The sequence below is a fragment of the Pleurodeles waltl genome, chromosome 6 (assembly GCF_031143425.1).
Source record: "Pleurodeles waltl isolate 20211129_DDA chromosome 6, aPleWal1.hap1.20221129, whole genome shotgun sequence".
In the NCBI taxonomy this organism is placed as follows: Eukaryota; Metazoa; Chordata; class Amphibia; order Caudata; family Salamandridae; genus Pleurodeles; species Pleurodeles waltl.
In genome coordinates this window covers 399,028,586-399,048,880 of record NC_090445.1, presented here as the reverse complement: position 1 = coordinate 399,048,880, position 20,295 = coordinate 399,028,586, and the positions used below count along the sequence as shown (strand labels likewise).

General features: G+C 45.9%; 1 protein-coding gene across 1 annotated transcript in view; it reads right to left on the bottom strand.

The window, feature by feature from the left end:
• PLA2G4C (phospholipase A2 group IVC) overlaps window positions 1–20,295 on the bottom strand; it is a 519,666-nt gene that overhangs the window by 117,995 nt on the left and 381,376 nt on the right. The window contains exon 12 of the mRNA XM_069238317.1: window positions 8,216–8,370. Coding sequence (XP_069094418.1) covers window positions 8,216–8,370 — 155 coding nt within the window. The remainder of the gene's footprint in view (window positions 1–8,215; window positions 8,371–20,295) is intronic.

The window sequence follows — 20,295 nt, the reverse complement described above, 5'->3', positions numbered from 1 at the left end:
GATGCAGCGGGGGAGGCAACTACCACTGGTGTTAGTGACTCTGATACCTCTGCCGATGGCAGCTCCCTGGTGGTGGCAGACCCTTGAGGGCCCACCCACTCTGTCATCTTCCGCCACCCCCATGCCATCTTCACCATCCCAGTTGCTCCCCACCCAGTTGCCCGTGCCCACTCACCCAGGAGGGTGGGCATCTCCTTCGTCCCAGGCACCTCATCCCCTGCTCCAGTCACCCCTGTTGTCCTCACGGAGGAGGCTACTGACCTCCTGAGGACCATCTCTGTAGGGAAGCAACCATTGTGTATTCCATCCAGGGGGTAGCATCTCAGATGCAGCCATGCAATACATACCTGGAAGGCATTTACAGTGCCATATCTGGTCTACAGAGATCTTTTCAGGCTCTGGCCTCCTCTTTGATGGCAGCCAGTGTCCCTTGTCTTTCCGTCCCCCCTCCAACCACCTCTACCCCTTCCAGCACCCCACTCCCTTCACCCATCCCAAGCACACGTCCAGACAGCCATACACACACCTCAACACACAAGAAGCACACAGACAAACTCAAGCACCACACTTCCCACCACAGGCGTACACACACCCAACATACAAAGACACAAAACATCCACTTCCCCAGTGTGTCCAGCTCTCCCGCCTCCCTGTCTGTCACCTCACCATGCATACCCACAAGCACTGCACCCTCAGTCACTGCTGCTGCCCCCATTCTTGCAGTCACCACAACATCTGACATCCAGTCATCCACCCCAGACACCACACCTGCACTCACCACAACTACATTGACTGACACATGCAGCACACTCACCAGACCTGCAGACACCCAGACAACAATGTACAATGGCAGCCTGTCTTGCCCCACTGTGTCCACCCCCCTCCTCACAAAACACTCAAACGTTCAGACACGCACAACACATATGCACCACACATAAGCATACTGTTCAGGCACCTGCATCCACGTCTGGCACACCTACACCTGGTACAAGCACTCCCTCTACCTCCACTCCTACACATTTCTGCAAATCCACCCCAACTGCCCCTAAGAAACTTTTACTCTCCTGTGTTGACCTGTTTGAACTCACCGGCCCACCCTGTCTCATCCGTAAACATGCACATCTCCTTGCCCAGTCCACTCTTCCTCATCCAAGTCCGCCCCAGTCTGCTCTTCCCATTCCTGTGCCCCTTCCCCAGGGAGGAATAAGCCCTGTGTTGCCCCAGGTCCCTCTGCCATCCCCCGGTCCAAGCCTACTCCCCCACCTTCTAAGGGCAAGCCCAAACCCCCTCCACCTCCGAAACATAAGCCCAAGCCCCCCCCTTTCGAGACGTAAGTCCCCACCCCCACCTCCACCACCCCCTGCCCCTGTTCCCTGATGTTCCTGGCTGCCCCATTAATGCCCCTTTACAGTGGAGTACCCTGTGCACATGTGGGAGTCAAGTCCAGCGTATTTTGGCCCTTCAGGATATTTATTTTGGACTGGCCAATGGCCTTATTCGAACATTACATTGTTCTACTTCTATTACAGTTTGTGTGCCCAGTGGTACTGCTGGCACAATATGGTGACGTTGTTCATTGTTTCATTGTGGGGGTGTGGTGGGCACATGTGTACTTTGGTGCCATTCTTTTTTGCCTTGTGTCGGGTAAGTACATCTTGTTCTGGTGTGTATGGTGTGGATGGTGTGAGGGGTTGAGAGTGTGTTGCAGCTGGGTGGGGTGGGTGTGTAACTGTGCCCTTTGTTCCCATGTGTACTAGGTTGTGGTACTTACCCTCGTCTTCGTCGGCGGTCACAGTCGTGGAGGTATTTGGCAAGGAGCAGCACTGGCATTATCTGCAACTCTCTCTCCATGTCTACTTTGGCGTGTTGTGTGTACCTCCGGTGAGTGTTTCTTTTTTAGTTAGCTTCCACCCCAGAACTGACGGCAGGCTTGTGCTTATTTGGTGGGCGGGTAGGACCTTTCCGCCGGCCTGTGGGTGGCCTCCGTCCTCTTTGCCACTCCAATGCTGGCGGTGTGTGGCTGGACTGCTACTTGGTTCTCATGTGCTTCATTATTTGGTGGTCCGGACCGCCAGGCTGTTGTCGGTAGTTACCGCCACCGCTGGCGGTGCGGTGATTCCCACCAAGTTCATAATGACCACCCAAGTCTCTTAAACACACGTAGGTAAGAAAAGAGATGCAGGATAGTTTTCAATACGTTTATAGAAAAGACTGCAATCTATGATAAAATGCATGATCTGCAAAGATTAGGACAATGAGGAATAACAAAATCAGGATTGTAAAAATGAAAGATGTAAATATATACAACCCCTACATATTGTCATAACACGAGTATACAATTTCGACCTAAAAGCCTAATCTCTAGCCCCTAACCAACAGCATGGCTATGTAAGCCAAATCTGTCTGTACAGTGTCCACACCCCGTGCTCTTTACCTTGGTACAAGGCCAGGCCACCAGTCTCCAAATCAGGATCCTTCAAGACACAAAAGCTGAGGTAGGCCGAAAACCGGTATGCAGCATGTCTTACAAGCTGCTTTTATAGGGAACATGCTACGTTCATTCACAGAAGCCTGACACGGGTATGTACCTAAGCAGTGGATTATTTACGCAGGCTTGGGGCCGGCAAATACAAAATATCATTCTATGTGCCTCACATTCTGTTCTTGTGATTCTGAGGAAAAGACCATGATGCAAAGTATGTCATCCATAGCACTGATAATGATGATTTTTCAGAATAGCAACTATTCCAATTAAAACAATACAACTAAAGGTTTTAAGAAAATATGAATAAAAACAACAGAGCGTGATAACTGGATAAAAGGGCACAGGCCACAAGCCTAGGCTAAGCCATCACTGTGCCTAAGTGATTAACTAAAATGGACCCCCAACAACACTTACTACTTATTCTGTTGAAATGTTTGGCCATGTGTGTGTTGTGTTTCTTTGCATTTATGTGTGTTTCTGTCACCTTAACAGAGTTTTTGATGTTCTTTACCTAGAAAAGGAACACAAAATGGGGGAATGCGGTTTTAAAACAACAAAGGTTTCTAGATGCTAATGAAAGCAGCTCCTTCAAGGATACACTTTAGAACACATCTTGCAAACGATCTCCTCAGTGAAGATTTGTAGATTTTTTTTGGGAGAAATTAAAAAAGGAGAAATCATTCCTGGTTGAAGTAATGTAGATAAATATAAAATATTATCAAATACCATACTTGTCATTATTGAAAATGGCCCTCTCTGTATGGTCACCCCTTTTGCCATTTACCTGCTAATTTTGGCTAAATTAGTTTTTGTATTCCTTAGGACTATGCACTTTACCAGTGATAAAGTGTTTGTGCTCTCTCCCTAAAAAAGGTAAATTGCCTTATATCCAATTTGCATATTTCATTTACTTGTAAGCGCCTTGTAGAGTGGTATACTATATACCCAGGGCCTGAAAAAGAAATGTTGCTAGTGGGTCCATAGCACTTATTGTGCTGCCCACTTAAATAGCACTTAAAACATATCCTAGGCCTGAATGCAGTGTTTCAATGCCAGGTCGACTTGGCATTTAAAACCATTTACCCAGCCTTAAACTCTCCTTCTATTGCATGTGAGTCACCCCTAAGGAATGCCCGAGGTAGCCCACATGGCAGTGTACTCTGTAATTCAAAGATAGGGCATGTATTTTTAGGTTTTATATGTCATAGTAGTGAAAAACTCCCAAATTCGCTTTTCAACACTGCGAGGCCTCCCCATCCCATTACATAACACTGGAGATTCTTTATCATCTTTATTAAGCGTTAGTTCCTAAATGAGAGAAAGTAGGTAGCTCATGTTTCTTTTAACCTATGGAATGGTAATGATAGACCCTCTTTAATAGCAAATTCAGAATTTTTACTATAATTTAGAAAATGCAATTTTTAGAGAGTTGTCATTTTCCTACCCTTTGTGTCTTCAGCCTGTCTTAGGTCACATGACTGGGTGTAGCTGACAGACTTTGTGAATTCCTCCCGGACAGTCACACAATAGTGGGATTAGCTGAGCCTCAATGGACCACTAACTGGCAGGATCAGGGTCAGAGCTGAGCACACCCCACTTGCACCTGAATAGGCTGTGCCCTGTCTCCTCACAATAGGGTTAATTACCCTGTATTGTCACTGTAGCCAGCTTGGTGCCAGGGAAGGGGAGGCAGGATATTCCATGAACCCACTCATTAGTTCACTACTGGAACTGACGAAGGACTCTCACATGACCACCTGCTGCTGGGATCTGTTCTGCATTCTGCCAGGCTGCTGCAGTAGCTGAAAGGACTGCTTTGACGAATGGAACCTGCCTTGAACCCTCAGAGGCCAGCCCTGCCCTTGAGCCCTGTATCTACATCTGCACCCAGGATTGCCAGAAGTGACTCCAAGGGCTAGTTTGCTGTCCTGTTCAGAGGACATAACAGGCTCTCACCATCTCAAACCCATCTTGAGTGATGCCTGAACCTCCAAGAGATCTCCATCTACTCCTGGACACTTGGTTGTGCTGGTAAAGGTGCAAAGATGGTCATTTTCTGAAGCTGAGGACTTAAACAAAATTTGACCAAAAACTGCTCTGAGAACCAAGAGGATACAGGCACCAACCTGCTTACCTATCCACCTGAGGTGTATTGTTGGTAGGATTGAGTTTGCAGCTTTTCCAGCTACGTTCTTCCACACATTAGCGAAGACTTTCGCGGTCCTTTGCCAAAGGAGTGTCCTACCTCATCTAAATGTCTTTGGCTATAGCCTTCTGCTTTGAACTACAGGAGATTTTCTACTTCTATTTCAGCGACTAAGTCCAAAGGTAAAAATCTTCACCGTGGCTACACCCCACAGCGATCCGATGACAACGCTTCCTCCTTGGACACTCCCTCAGCGTTGTCCCATAGAACTTCTACCTTCTCAAACAGTTTATCTTCAAAAACTTTCTAAGTCTGATTGCAGGCCCTGACTGGGCCCAATCCATTTTTTGTATCTGAACCGCACTCCAGCATGGTCGGCCTTAACTTTGGACTTTGCCATGGTCTACTGCGACCAGATATCCGCGTTTAGCATGTTTTTTTTTTTAGCTGCTGATTTGAACCTTAAATGTAAAAAATGCATAACTCCGGTTCTCCAGGATGCAATTTTGTTGTTTTAGTGTCATTTTATTAAAATGCACTCTATTTCTTTACATTGGTTTGGGAGTTTTCTTGTAGTGTGTTTTCACTTCATTACTGTTTGTGTACTGCATAAGTACTTTACACATTGCCTCCAAATTAAGCATGACTGTTTTGTGACAACCTATCCATGGTTAAACATAGATTAATTTTATGACTTTTGGTGGTTCACCCTGCAATGGACTGTGGCTGTTGCTTGGCCAGGATTCACATCCCAGTTAACCAATAGCCCAATTTCTTACACTTATCTTTAATGCTGCAACTTCATTGAGGACAAATAGTGATATGTGTTTTCAAATGTTAGATTTTCTTTTCCCAACACGCTGTCAGTACAAATTAGTTAAGCGTACTGAAAGGAACACTTTTTGAATTGTGTTTTATTTTTGAATGAACATTTAGGGCCGCATTACAAGTTTGGCAGAGGGGAGTACTCCATCACAAATGTGATGGATATCCCAACCGCTGTATTACATGTTCCATTATATCCTATGGAACTTGTAATACGGCAAACGGGATATCGGTCACGTTTGTGATGGAGTAATTCTCTCCGTCCAACTCATAATAAGGCCCTTAGTGTCCTGTGCTGGTTTTGCCATCTGAAGGTGGAACTTTATTGCCACTTCGAGGAAAATTCCAGTATTTTTCGGTTTCCACTAAAAATGCAGTTTTCTGGCCCTGGCAGGTTCTTAATGGTAATAATCAGTTTAAACTGAAAACTGGACACTGTAGACACTTTTTTCCAGAACAAGTATCATCCCTTGGTTTTTCATCATGTCTTACTAGATACATCCTGTGGTAGACTATTCTTCGTAATCTGTCAACCTGCCCTCCACTTTAGGAGGCCCAATGCACACCCATTTCATTGCTATCCTAGCCAATACTATTGGTAACAGGGCAATTAATTCCTCCTCTATTTAGCAATAATTGCTTCCATTTCCAGCAAGCATGGTATAGGCTACCTCCGTGCCTTAGCTTTAACAGTACATTCTAGTTCATTATCTTAGTCCTTCCAGCATTCACTCACCAGAGGTCATTTGCATGCCATTGTCTAAAAGTTGGTCTCACTATTACACTTAGGCTGCTAATCTAGTCTTGTCATAGCCAGCCAATTTGGGATTCTATATATCCTTTGAACAATGAGGAACTGTGTTAATTTGATTCTAGTATTTAATTTAATTCTAGTGCTACTAGAGTTTTTTGCAATTAATTTAGATAATCTCTTCCATAATATTGTAGTAATTCCCACTACACAATCCCTTTGTCATATTATTTTCACCAAACTCAAAATGAGGCCCTAATTCCAAAAGGTAAAAATCTTGAATGGGTGAAGTGCAAAAAATATCTGACTCGTGAGAGTACTTCCCTAACTGCAAAATTCAGATTTCTCATTTTGTGCTTATTCTCCCATAACCAACATGGTACTGCATCCAAAAATCTGACTTGCCCAGCTGAAGAATTTTGATTCCCCCAGTAAGAGTTTCACACTGGTTCAGCGCTCTGCCTGCTGGCCCAGCAGAAAAAGGCCTACAACATTGACAGTAGCTCATAATAGAGCTGACACAATGCTGTACTGTGTACCAGCACACATCGCAATGTTTACTATCTGTAAAGCACCCCACCTCTGCCAGAAGTTACATGGCAGTGTTAATGCCATGTAATTGCCGGCAGAGTAGAGACTCGTAATCCCCAGGGCAGTGCTACATCCAGTGCTGCCCTGGCGGATTAGGACCACCAGCACTGCTAGTCCCTCCTGTGGAGGAAAACAGGCGGTCCGACCGTGGTGCTAGCGACTGCTGGGGTCATAATGACCCACTATATCCCAAGGTAAAGCCTTCAACCAGGTCAAACCTGGTTGGTCCTGATCATCCATGTCTACTGACTACCATTGGTGCTTTGTGCTTTTTTGTGCTATTTTCACTTACCCTTCATTCAAATCAATTGGTCCCTTAATTGGATTTACTGACGTGTTGGTGTCATTTTATTCATTAAATTTGACTTTATTACACTAAATTGTAGTGACATTTTTGTTATGTTTTGTTTTTGATTTTTTAACTGTTCTGATACTTCTTAATGCTTTGGACATTTTCTTAAGTTAAGCCCTTGTGCTCTGTGCCTTATCTATCAGTGGCTGAGCCCAGGTTTAAATTACTGAAACCGTTAACTGGACTTAACAAAACAGTGACTTTACTACTTGACTGTCATCCCACCACAATTAATATTTCAGTTTCTCGCAGTTTCTTTTGAGTAGTGTGGTAGGCAAAACACAAAGGACTACAATGCTGCCTGAATAATTAATTGCAACGGAAACTTAATTAAGCAATCAAATCATGACCTTCTACTTTTTCAAAGTGAGATGTGTCAGGTGCGATCAGTATAATCTGATATGGTCATAATTTCACTGAACTGGAACTGAACCTCATCGATGAGGAATAAAACTAGCCAAAACTGGCCTTTGGTTGCTTGTGTTCCCAGCAAGAGTGGACCTTAACTGGTAGTCCAGCAAAAACATTGGAGCAAATCTGGTTTGCATATAGATAGTTTCTGCCTTGAGTGGTGTAGAGGTAAAAAAAAAAAAAAATGAAAAATCAATGGACTGGAAAGTGGCCCCAAGTAATTACCAAAAGCTTAGATGTGTTCAAGCATTTGAACCATCAGTTATTTGTTGCAAAAGCATTGACTCGATTAATACACAGAACTGTCAAAATCATCATCCTGACACTATGGAGTGGATCCTGAGTGGAGCCTCTGTAGTGTCCCTTGTAGACAAATGGCCTTAAGATGTATGGCATTACTAGCCGATGAACCAATCAAATGATCAATGGTCCAGAACAGTTAACTGCCAGAAGTTTCATAACCATATGTCATCAGTGAGTTACCAAGGTACTGAAAATGTTTCAATCAGCATAAAGATCACCGTACTGAAACTCAACTGATTAAGGAACATATTTTAATTACAGTGTCACTGCTTTATAGATTTACATAAAAATTAAGGGCATATTTCTTCATTGTCTTTAATCAATCTATAAAACTCAACTTGTAAACATCACCTCAAAGGGGTCTCCAGCACTGAAATCAAAGGAGAGAATCAGATTCACTTTCCTCTCTGGGCGAAGGACCAAGGGATATCCTGAGTTTATTGCCAAACCTGCATCGATCAAATGGATGTATTCCCTCTCAGCAAGATCCTTAGGTACAGGAGTATCTGGAAGAAAAACATGAAAAAATGCCACCTTAGAGCCAAGAGATCAAATGCTTAAAAGAGCGACACTCATGTTCAGAAATACAACAGAAGGCAGGCCATCTCTGTTATGTTTTGTTGTATGTGCAAGATTCATTGCAATTTTTTTTTGTCTTTAAGGGATCATAAATCCCTAGTTAACGTCATGCTGTAGGTTTGATGGCCCATAGGGAAGTCCTTTGGTATATTCTGGAACATTTTGGTATGTTTACCATGCAGCAGTTACCACACACCTTTTCTATGCCATCTTTACCATGCAGGCCCTTTTAGGTACTTTAGCATACGTAGAAAAAATACATATTTTTTAAATAACATATATTTATGTGGTTTTAGGTTTGACGGGTGGTTAAGGGCTCATAAACCGTTTCAGCATTCAAGGATGGGTATATAAAATGGATAGTAAAGGGTTTTTAGGTTTCAGGGATGAGTAAGGGGTAATGGGGTATTTTGTGTTTCAGGCCTGGATAGGGGAAAGGAGATTTTAGGGTTCATGAATGTTAAAGAACAATAAAGTAAGAGTTTTTAAGGGGTCAGAGATGGGCAAGCGTATCAATCAATCAATCAGTATTTGTAAAGCGCGGCTACTCACCCGTGATGGTCTCAAGATGCTGGGGGGAGGAGCCTCATACGAAGAGCCACGTCTTGAGGTTCTTTCTGAAGATGGTGAGTGAAGGGCTTTGTCTGAGGTGCAGGGGAAGGTTGTTCCAGCTCTTTGCTGAAGTGTAGGTGAAAGATCGGCCTCCGGCAGTGGTTTTAAAGATGCGAGGAACAGTGTCCAGGGCAATCTGGGCGGAGCGGAGGGATCTGGTGGGGTGTGGAAGGAGACACAGTGGGTCAGGTAGGTTGGTCCTGCATTGTCTGTGGCCTTGTTTGTGTGGGTAAGAAGGTTGAAGGTGATTAGCTTCTCGACTGGTAGCCAGTAGAGGGTCCTCAGGTGTTGAGATGTTTTCTTGGCGAGGGAGGTCCAGAATGAGCCTGGCGGCGGTGTTCTGGATGAGTAAGTCGTTTGATGTTCCTAGTAGAGGTGCTTGACGTAGTGGAGCTTGCTTGTGACTAAGGCGTGGGTGACTATCCTGCTACAGTCTGCTGGGGTCCATCTGAAAATCTTCCAAAGTTCGCGGAGTGTGTGCCAGCAGTAGAAGGAGACAGAGTTTACCTGGCAGGTCATGGATGGGGAGGAGTCAAGGATGATTCTTAAGTTGCGGGTGTGCTCAGTCGGTGCAGGGGGGTTGCTGAGGAATGGGGGCCACCAAGAGTGGTCCCAAGCTGAGATGGCGTTTCTGATAATGATGAGCTCCGTCTTGTCGGGAGCTGAGCTTGAGGCAGCTTTCGCTCATCCAGGTGCCGACAGTTTCCATTCCTGCATGAAAGTTCCTTTTGGCCGTGTCCAGGTCTTCGGTGAGGGAAATGAGTTGTGTGCCATCGGCATATGACATGATGTTCATACCGTGGCTTCCGACGATGGCAGCAAGAGGGGCCATGTATACGTTGAACAGTGTGGGAATCAGTGAGGATCCTTGGGGGAGTTCACAGTTGACTCCTGTGGGTCTGAAGGCATAGGGTGGGAGTCTGACCCTCTGCGTCCTCCCGGAGAGGATGTAGTGGATCCATTCCAGGACTCTTCCACGGATTCTTATGTCATTGAGTCTGGTGTACAGAGTGCTGTGGAAGAACGTGTCGAAAGCTGCTGAAAGGTCGAGGAGTATGAGTGCTGCGGTGTGGCTGCAGACCAAGTGTAATCGGATGTCGACGGTGGCTGCCAGGAGTGCTGTCTCCATGCTGTGACAGCTGCAGAAGCCAGAATGAGAGCTATTCAGAGAGTTGTTGGCCTCGATGAAATTCTATATTTGTGCGTCGATTGCTTTCTCTAGTACTTTGGCGGGGTAGGGTAGCAGCGAGATGGGCTGGAAATTCTTTAGTAAGTGATAATATGGGCATATTACGGTTCAGGGATGGATAAAGGTAAGATGTCATAAAGGTTTTTAACGATTATGGGATGGTTAAGTGGTAGTGGTGGGTAAGGGCTTCTTCGGATGGACAGTGTAAAAAGATCTAAGGGATTTTAATTTGGTTAGCCATTGTGTAACCTTTGTGTTTTTCAGTTAATTTTTATGTTTTCTTTATCGCAGCAGGGGGTTGGAAATTCACCTTTCACACTTATAGTGGTAATGTCAGTGTGACCTTAGAGATGGTCTGACACTTACCGTATATGGGGTTTCTAAAGTCTGTGTAATTCTCATTACAGCCCTAATGAAGTTTGCTGGTGTACTTACAGCATAGGCGAAGCATGTGTTGGCTACAAAATGTCGAGACCCATGAAACACTATAGAAGAATGAAGGATTTTGGCATAACTTACTGTAGCCGGGCGTCCACCGCAGCCGCAGCTCGACATGACGCATCGGAGCAGGCCGATGCGTCATGTCCGCGTCTCCCCGTTGTCGGGGCAACGCGCTCCGACCGAGGCAGGGGGCAGGCCGTTGCCCGGGAAACCGGATGGGTTTCCCGGCGCGGCGAATTTAAAAGGGAGGACGGCACCGACAGGAGAGAGGAGAGGAGGAGAGCGGAGACGAAGGAGCTGAACGCCGAGGAGGAGAGACAGGAGGAGGACGAGGAGAAAAGGAGCCCTGAGGAGACCCAGAAGGAGCAGAAGGAGCAGGAGCAGGAGAGGAGAGCCCAGGAGAAGGAGAGGAGAGCCCAGGAGAAGGAGAGGAGAGACCAGGAGAAGGAGCAGGAGCAGGAGAGGAGAGCCCAGGAGAGGGAGAGGAGAGCCCAGGAGAAGGAGCAGGAGCAGGAGAGGAGAGCCCAGGAGAAGGAGACCCCGCCAGAGACGGAAGGAGAAAAGACCCCATCAGAGGAACGCTACAACGCCAGCCACGACCCAGGAGGGTCGTGGCTTACCAAGGTACGGTCCTTGTGGACCAAAACCAAGACCACTGTAGACTAAGGGAGGGGGAAGGGAATATCGCAGTGTAAAGGGAGGGGATAAAAAGGGCACGGTAACAAGCACATTCGGGCACACCACAAAATCTATCATAAGAGAGTGAGAGCACTTACACCCCCCCCCTTTTCCCCTCACAGACACCCTCCTTATCGTTCCTACCCATACCCAGACAGGACTACAGAGAAAGTGTGAAATAATCCGTTTGGTAAAACCCCATACTTACCCGGGTGTTGTGTCCCTTTTTGTTTTCCGGTACCGAGAATCCACCTGAGGGAACCGCCAGACGTCTCCCAGGAAAAGAACCATTGCAACTATATCAACACTGCAGGAACTGTACCGCAACCCCTAAGGAAAACCCGGCCACTTGATTACCTAGCTTTAGTATTTGTCTTTATTCCACCTTAACCTTAGAATAAACTTCAACACAAACTACAACGCATATCTCGTCGTCATTTGTATAGTGTTCGATCTGTCACACTTACATGAAGGAACTTTGCATTGGATTATTTGGGAGTGCTTGGGACTTTTGATTTAACCCCTGCATGCAGCCAACCCCACACTGCACATGCCATTTTCAAACCACTAAATTATATTGGGTGGGGCCAAATGTCCAATACTGCAAGGTCATTTTGCGTAGTTTAACATTCATAGTAATTAAAAGATTGAAGGATGGACTCTGCTGTAATCAGGAGAAAATATAAAAGATCCCACTCGTCACAGTCCCTATTGTTCATATTACTCTGCATTACGACCGCTCAGAAGGCCTTTTGGTAAGCTGGAAATCAAGCTGGAAAATGGCGAGAAGACTTGCAGACCACCAACGTATACAGGGCAGGGCCAAAAAGGCAATGCTTCAAGGTCATTTTGCTCATTTTCATAATCATAGTAATTAAAAAAAATGAAGGCTGGACTCTGCTCTCACCAGGAGACAAACTGTTCCACTCATCAGTCACTAGAGCTCAAATTACTCTGCATCATGAATGCTCAGGGTGCCTTTCGGTAAGTTGGAAATCAAGCTGAAAAAAGGTGTGAAGACTTTTGCATACCACTAAGGTATATGAAGCAGGGCCAAACGGGCAATGCTTCCAGGTCATTTTGCTCATTTGCATAATCATAGTAATTAAAAGAATGAAGGACTCACTCTCTGTTCCATTGAGGACCTAGCCCACACAGGGGGCAAATTAAAAAACAAGTGCAGGAGACCACACTTGTATTTTTTTTTGCTGTGGGTACATGGATCCTCTGTAAATTTGGGCCCCTGTAGAGCCCCACAACCAGGCCTTGGGGGGAGGGGGGAAGGTCAGGGTATTTTTACCCTACCGCTTTTTTTAAAAAACGTTTTTTCTCAGGACTCAACTGAGCCCAAGTCCCATGATGGCTGCCACCACTTCCTGGCTGCAGTTGTGACAGCCAATCAGATCTTATTCCTAGATATACAAATTATTTTTTTCTTTAATAACTCCAATACTACTGAACAGATTTATATCAAATCACAAAAAGTTATCTTTGGGCCAAGATCTAGCTTTCTGCTAGAATTTGGTGTTATTCCGTTCAGTGTTTCGGGCTGTACTCATGCTCAAAATCCCTATGGGAAATTGCATTAGGAAAATGGGTTTTGGGACACCCCCTTTTTCTCGGGCCCCGCTTGAAGAATTACCCTGAATCCTTAAAGATTAGCCATTGATTTGAGTACTAGTTTTAAAAATGTCATGAGGATTCGTCAAACAGCATCAAAATTATTAGCAAAACAAAAAATGCTATGTCTATGGAAACTAGGTCTTAACTAGAACTACCTATTGGCAACCGCAAATAGGCTATATATATATATATTTATATATATATATATATATATATATATATATATATATATATATTAGCGCCCTAAGGTAACTATAACTCGCACTCTTGCCATACACATTTTTTCTTCAATAATTTGACTACTAATGTTTCCATATGTTTAATAATGTTATGAAGTTACCACTGTGTTGTAATATCTGTAGCAATTAGCAGTGCATGGGGAGGGAATGAGTTATAGTTACCTTAGGACATGAGTTACAGTTACTTGAAATAACTAACCATAGCTGCTGAATTTCTGTGGTTTTGTAAGAGTGAACTCTGAGCCTAACTATGCCTGTAACTTTAGTTTTTTCCAGTGAATTTCTATGATTTGTTAAATGCTATTTCCAAACTATAAGGTCCCTATAGCATTTGATTCTTTCAGTGCATTTCTCAGATTTTTTAATGCAAGAAAAAAGTAAAGCAAAGCGAGCAGGGCACAGTGCCGGCGTGTGTAGATTTAGAAGGTCGCCTAGACGCAGACCTCACCAGCTGCTATTAACAATGTTTTTCCAGGCCGCAGGTGATTCTCTCCAGAATATCCAAAAAATCTAATTGTTTTGTTTGCTTTCCTTAACCTCCCTCCGTTTCCCTTGCTCCCTTTTCCATGCAATCTCCAATTCAGTTAGCAACTGAATAGGTGATTCAAGATGAGTGTTATGTTTGGGACTCCCTAAGTCGGCCCGGCTGGCAGGGGCGTTTTGTTTATACTATACGTGTTTTACTGTAACTGTTGTGTCCCCCTGTTACCTGGGGGACGAGTGGTTTAGCCCCTGACGCAGGGGACGTAAAATAAAGGGGCTGGTCTGGCGAGGCGCCAACAGTCCGGAACTGAGTAACCGAAACGGCGAGTTGTGTGATTTTATTGTGCCGTGGCGGGAATGCAAAGTACGATACGCAACCCCAAACCAGTCATACCCTTCGCTGTCCCCACTTAACAAATTGGCGACGAGAGAGGAAAATACCCACGTGGGGCAAAGAACAGCGTCTGCGGCCCCGGCACAGCGGAGACGCACGCCGAGACGGAATCGGCCAGAGCGCGCACATGAATAAGTCGCGTTCGGGTAGAAAAGCAGTAACGCTCCAGAAAAGGAACACTGTACAATACAGGCGACGCGCGTCCCGAAGGACCACATCACCCTGCTCCTACGGGCCCCGGGAAACTGGTCACGCACTGTGAAGAGGTGAGAAAGAAAGGAGCTTGTGTCCTGGGAGAGCGAGGCCCGGACAATCTCTACACGAGTAATTGGGCCCACACATAGCAATATACAGAGAGGGGAAAGGACACATACAAAAAAAAAAAAAATCAAATGAACATCACAAGAAGGAGTTATTGATAAAACAGACACAGCTAAAAGAAAAAAAAAAGAGAATGGCAACTTTTCCGATCATAGAGCCTTTTGTCATAGAAGGGCCCCCATCAGCACAAGCCGCTAAATGGAAGTCCTGGGTGGAACGTTTAGAGAACTATTTTGCAGCGGTCGCACTTGACCCGGACAGACAAAGACCGATGCTTCTTCACATGGGGGGAGTAATGCTGCACAGAATCAGCAAATCAGTGGCCGAGGAAGGACCCCCATTCACGTACCGAACCCTCAAAAGGGCAATCACAGCATATTTTGAACCCATGGCAAATCCTGACTATGAACGTTTCCTCCTGCGACAAGCCAGACAGCACTCAGACGAGTCGGTAGACACATACTATGCAAGATTAAAGGAACTAGCAAGCATGTGTACGTTACCTGACCCGGATGATGAAATAAGAGCGCAATTCATCCAAGGATGCCATTCGACCAAACTAAGAGAACATATCCTTCAAATCCCAGGCATGACAATGGCTGACATGCTGACGATGGGCAGGTCAAAGGAATTGTCCAGAGTAAGAGCAGCACACATGGAATTGGCGCTCGCACAGACCATCAAGACAGAGCCGATAAATGTCATCGCCTCAAACAGCGCAATAAAAAGGAAGGATAAGACAAGACCGGCCGGGGCACACCGATCATGTTACATGTGTGGAGGAACATTTCCACATCAAGGCAAATGCCCCGCATTGGGAAAACTGTGCACCAACTGCCAAAAACTAAATCATTTCGCAAAAGTCTGCCGGTCAAACACAAGAGAAAAATGTGAAAGACAAAAAACAAGTCAAGGAGCAAAAGCAGTACAACCACCAAATCTAATCCCAGACATGGATGATGATGATGAGCCAGAAGGAACGGTGTACATAATCCATGCAACTGAACCAGGCTGCCAAAGGCGAAAGAAAATTCCAAAATGTAAAGTCAAAGTGGCGGGACACCAAGTGACAGCCCTAATTGACACGGGGGCTTCAATTAACATATTAGCTCAATCTGTTTATGACCAAATGCCGCATCATCCTCCGCTACGGCGCACAACAGTACAAGTATTCGCTTTCGGGTCAACAAGACCCCTCCCAATGGCAGGAGTGTTTGTGACAGATATCAATCATGATGAGGTAACGGTACAAACCAAGGTATATGTCACCAAGACAGGAACGGGGATGCTGCTCAGCTGCCGCACGGCAGAAGAACTGAAACTGGTGGCGTTTGCGTTCAGCATTCACGTGGGTCAGCTAGACTATCTGCAGGAAGAGTACGCTGATCTATTCCGAGGCATTGGATGCCTGAAGGATCGTCAAATAAAACTACATATTGATAAGTCCATAGAACCAGTCGCGTTAAAGCACAGACGCATAGCATTTCATCTCCGCCCACAGGTGGAGGCAGAACTACGGAGCTGGAAGAAGCAGATATTATCGAAAAGGTAGAAGGACCCACCCCATGGGTGTCACCCATTGTAGTCACTAGGAAACCCAAGCAACCAGGAGAGGTTCGAATATGTGTAGATATGCGCCTCCCAAACGTGGCTATCCGGAGAGAACGTCATTTCACTCCCACCGTCGATGACATAGTGACGGAGGTCAGCGGATCCAAATGGTTCTCAAAGATGGATCTGAGAGCTGGATATCACCAGATCATGCTGGCTCCGGAATCTAGAGCAATCACCACTTTCTCCACCCATGTGGGACTAAGAAGATACCGACGCCTGAGTTTCGGGATTGCTAGCGCGGCTGAAGTGTTCCAGGATACCATAAGAGGCGTTTTGGCTGGCCTGGAGGGAGTCATCAATGTGAGTGATGATATTTTGGTACATGCGCCAACGGTTGAGGCACACCTACAGAGGCTACGAGCAGTCTTCCACAGACTGCAAACAAACGGACTGACTTTGCATCGGGAGAAGTGTGAATTTCTGAGAAGGGACATTGCATTCTTCGGATATCACTTCTCTGAAAGAGGCGTTCGACCTGATCCAGAAAAAGTGGCGGACATAAAGTCGGCGCCCCCTCCTACCTCAGTCACAGGCGTTCGAAGTTTCCAGGGAATGGTAACATACTGCAGGAGATTCATCCCCAATCTGACCTCCCTCACTGCCCCACTACGGGAGCTAACAAAGGCTCACACTCCGTGGGAGTGGAATGCAACACACTAAAGGTCGTTTCAAGACACCAAGCAGGCACTATCTGCAGAGACAACTTTAGTATTCTTCGACCCAGCAAGAGAAACAGAGCTATCAGTGGATGCCAGCCCAATAGGTCTCGGAGCAGTACTGTCTCAAAGAGAAAATGATGGCGAGTGGGCACCAGTGGCGTACGCCAGCCGAGCTCTGACGGCAACGGAACAAAGATACTCACACATAGAAAAAGAGGCGTTAGCAGTAAGTTGGGCCTGTCGCCACTATCATCTGTATATCTATGGTCACCCTTTTGTAGTATACACTGATCACAAGCCACTGATACCATTGTTCAACAAAACAGCCTCCCAACCTCCCCCGAGGATTGAAAGATGGATTCTTCAGCTACAGGGGTACCAATTTTCTGTGGTATACCGTCCAGGTGCCCAGAATCCAGCCGACTATTTGTCCCGTCATGCCAGGCCATTCACCAAGCTCGAAGAAGAGGAAACTGAAAATACGGAGGAGTACGTGAGGCTGATAGTAGAGAGATCCCGGCCACTGCCAATGTCCCTAAAGGAAATACAGGACGCTACAAGAGAAGATGAGGTATTGCAGTTGGCAATATCATGCGTCAGTGACGGAAGATGGCACCTGCTGAAGCACAACCTGGCTTTGAGGACTGAGGAGGCCAACAACAATCTGCAAGCTTTATTCCGAGTCCGGCATGAGTTGGAGGTGTCGTCGGAAAACTGTCTGTTGCGAGGAAGTCGACTTGTCATTCCGGACAGTATGAGGCAAAGGACAGTGGATTTGGCCCATGCCGCCCACCAGGGCATGGTGAAAACCAAAGCCAGGCTAAGAAGCAAAGTGTGGTTCCCAGACCTTGACGCCCAAGTGGAGAAGACCATACAATGGTGTCACGTGTGTCAATTGGTGGGGCCGACAGATCCGCCACCCCCCATCATCACCGAAACTATCCCGTCAATACCATGGCAGAGAGCAAGTTCAGATTTGGGGAGTTTACCGGATGGAAGACACATGTTAGTAGTGATTGATGATTTCTCAAAGTATCCGGAGGTGGAGATCTTAGAATCCACGGTCACTGAGAGAGTGATACCATGTATAGAGAAAATAATGGCCACGCATGGGATCATACAAGAACTAAGAACTGACAATGGTCCCCCATTTTCCAGCCATGACTTTGCAGCATACTTAGAATCACATGCCATCCAACACAGAAAAATTACTCCACGATGACCTCAAGCCAATGGCGAGGTTGAAAGATTTATGAGAACACTAAACAAAGTACTAAGGATCGCGGTAGTGAGAGAGAAGAATCTGGACTGTGCCATTTTTGAATTTTTGAGGGAATATCGCCTGACACCACATAGCACAACAGGGGTATCCCTGAGTCACATTTGCATGCAACGGGCAGTGCGAGACACCATTCCCCAAGTGGAAACCCCGGCAGAGAAGCCGGGACAGGCGCGAACCAGACAAAAACAAGTGGAGACAAGGCTCCAACAAAGACGTATCTACAACGAACGAATGTCACGGAAAAGGAGAACTCGCACCCAGAAATCTGACCATAGGAGATGTGGTACTGGTGAAGAATCGACACCCAGGGGGAAAGTTCAAAACACCATTTGAATCCGGCTTGTGGACAGTCACTCGAGTAAAAGGAACACTAGTGACTGCCACTAGAGGGAGCGAGAGTGTGACGAGGAACATCTCCTGTTTCAAAATATATCACGGAGATCAAATGGATCGTCAAGGGAGCGAAAATGACAGCGGCCAGTACAGAGAAGACGACGAGGACAGAGAAGATGACGAATTCAGGAGACCCTATCCCTCTGCCGAGGGGTGTTTGATGAGGAGTCCCTCGCAAACCCGGGAGGGACGGGAAGAAGACAAAATCACAGCACTGGACCCCCCTGCACAGATTGAGGAGGGCCAGCTGACAGAGGTGCCATCTGAAAACAGCAGAAATGAGGTAGTCCGACAACGAGGTAGGGGCAGGTATGATTTGCGGTCCCATTCGTCACCCCCAGAGAGACTGAAGGACTATATATGTGAGTAGTCGGACACTTGATATTGTTTAACCAACAGTTGATGTCCTGTGACCGTAAGTGTGGGGGCATGGGCGAAAATGTTTTGGGGTACGGGGCATTTTGTTGCCAGGTAGCTCGAGAAGATGGCATTGGAACATCATGGAAGAGATTTGTGTTTTGATTTTTCACTGTTAGTTTAATTTATTTTATAGTTGAGGAGGAATGTTATGTTTGGGACTCCCTAAGTCGGCCCGGCTGGCAGGGGCGTTTTGTTTATACTATACGTGTTTTACTGTAACTGTTGTGTCCCCCTGTTACCTGGGGGACGAGTGGTTTAGCCCCTGATGCAGGGGACGTAAAATAAAGGGGCTGGTCTGGCGAGGCACCAACAGTCCGGAACTGAGTAACCGAAAAGGCGAGTTGTGTGATTTTATTGTGCTGTGCCGGGAATGCAAAGTACGATACGCAACCCCAAACCAGTCATACCCTTCGCTGTCCCCACTTAACAATGAGGAGAATGTGTGTTCACAGGCCTGTCAGTGTATATGATATTTAGCCAGAACCTGACCGGTGAGCCCCAAGGGCCTCCCACTAAGTTAATCAATTGAAGAGATATAGAGGCCAGTCCTGGAAGCAGAAGATATGGTTGCGTGGGCTCTGCATATAGTAAGCAGTGCCTCCCACACGGAGAACCCAGTTAACTTTTTCCTATTAGATGGGCAGTGAGTTGCCTATTTACCCATTGAACACTCCTCACATTAGCATAGCCCAAGACGTAGATTCCAGTCTTAAAAAAATACATATCTTTAACAAAATCAAAAAATCAAAGCCAACACCCCTTACCCTCAAAAACAGTGGAGACGAAATGAACGTGGGCCTCTCCCAAGTTGCACACAATATACAATTTCCCTTTAATCCTTCTTATAAGAATTACACACGATTCTTATGGTGTGCACTGCAACCAAGAGGCATTCCAAGGCACTTATGGAAATTCCCACACCCTTGACTTTTCTCAACATTCCCCAAATTGAATTTCATTTGTGCCTGCTCTAAAATAATAAATAAACAGATGGCTTCAATATAGTGGGTCACTAGAAAACAAATTAATTCACAGTGGCACTGTGTACCCTGATTATAAAAGAGCTTTTTTAATGCTTCAAATTGCCTTTCCTCTATCTGCCATCCGCAGGTTGTTATATGTGTGAATATCTATCATCAGGCACCCTGTCTAGCAGGCTGAATTTATGGAGGGCGTGTCATCTAAAGAGCCAAAGAGTGTGTCTTTTAAGCTAGAGGGCTATCTTCTAAAGTAACACAACCATAAGGTGGACGGCATTAAATCGTTCACCATTCCATGTTGTCATCTATGTGTGGGCTGATGTTCTCTGCTTCAATTACTTCACATCTTTTCCAGCTGGAAAGCATCTATGGATACTCACCCCGACAAACTCTGTACTGCCGCCGATAGACAGGGCTTCTATTGAAGGTGTCCCTGGATGACGCACTGGCAGAGCCCTCATCTAATTCATAGATGAGGCACCCAACTCAGCTGTCCATGAAGAGGTGCCCTATTCTGACATGTT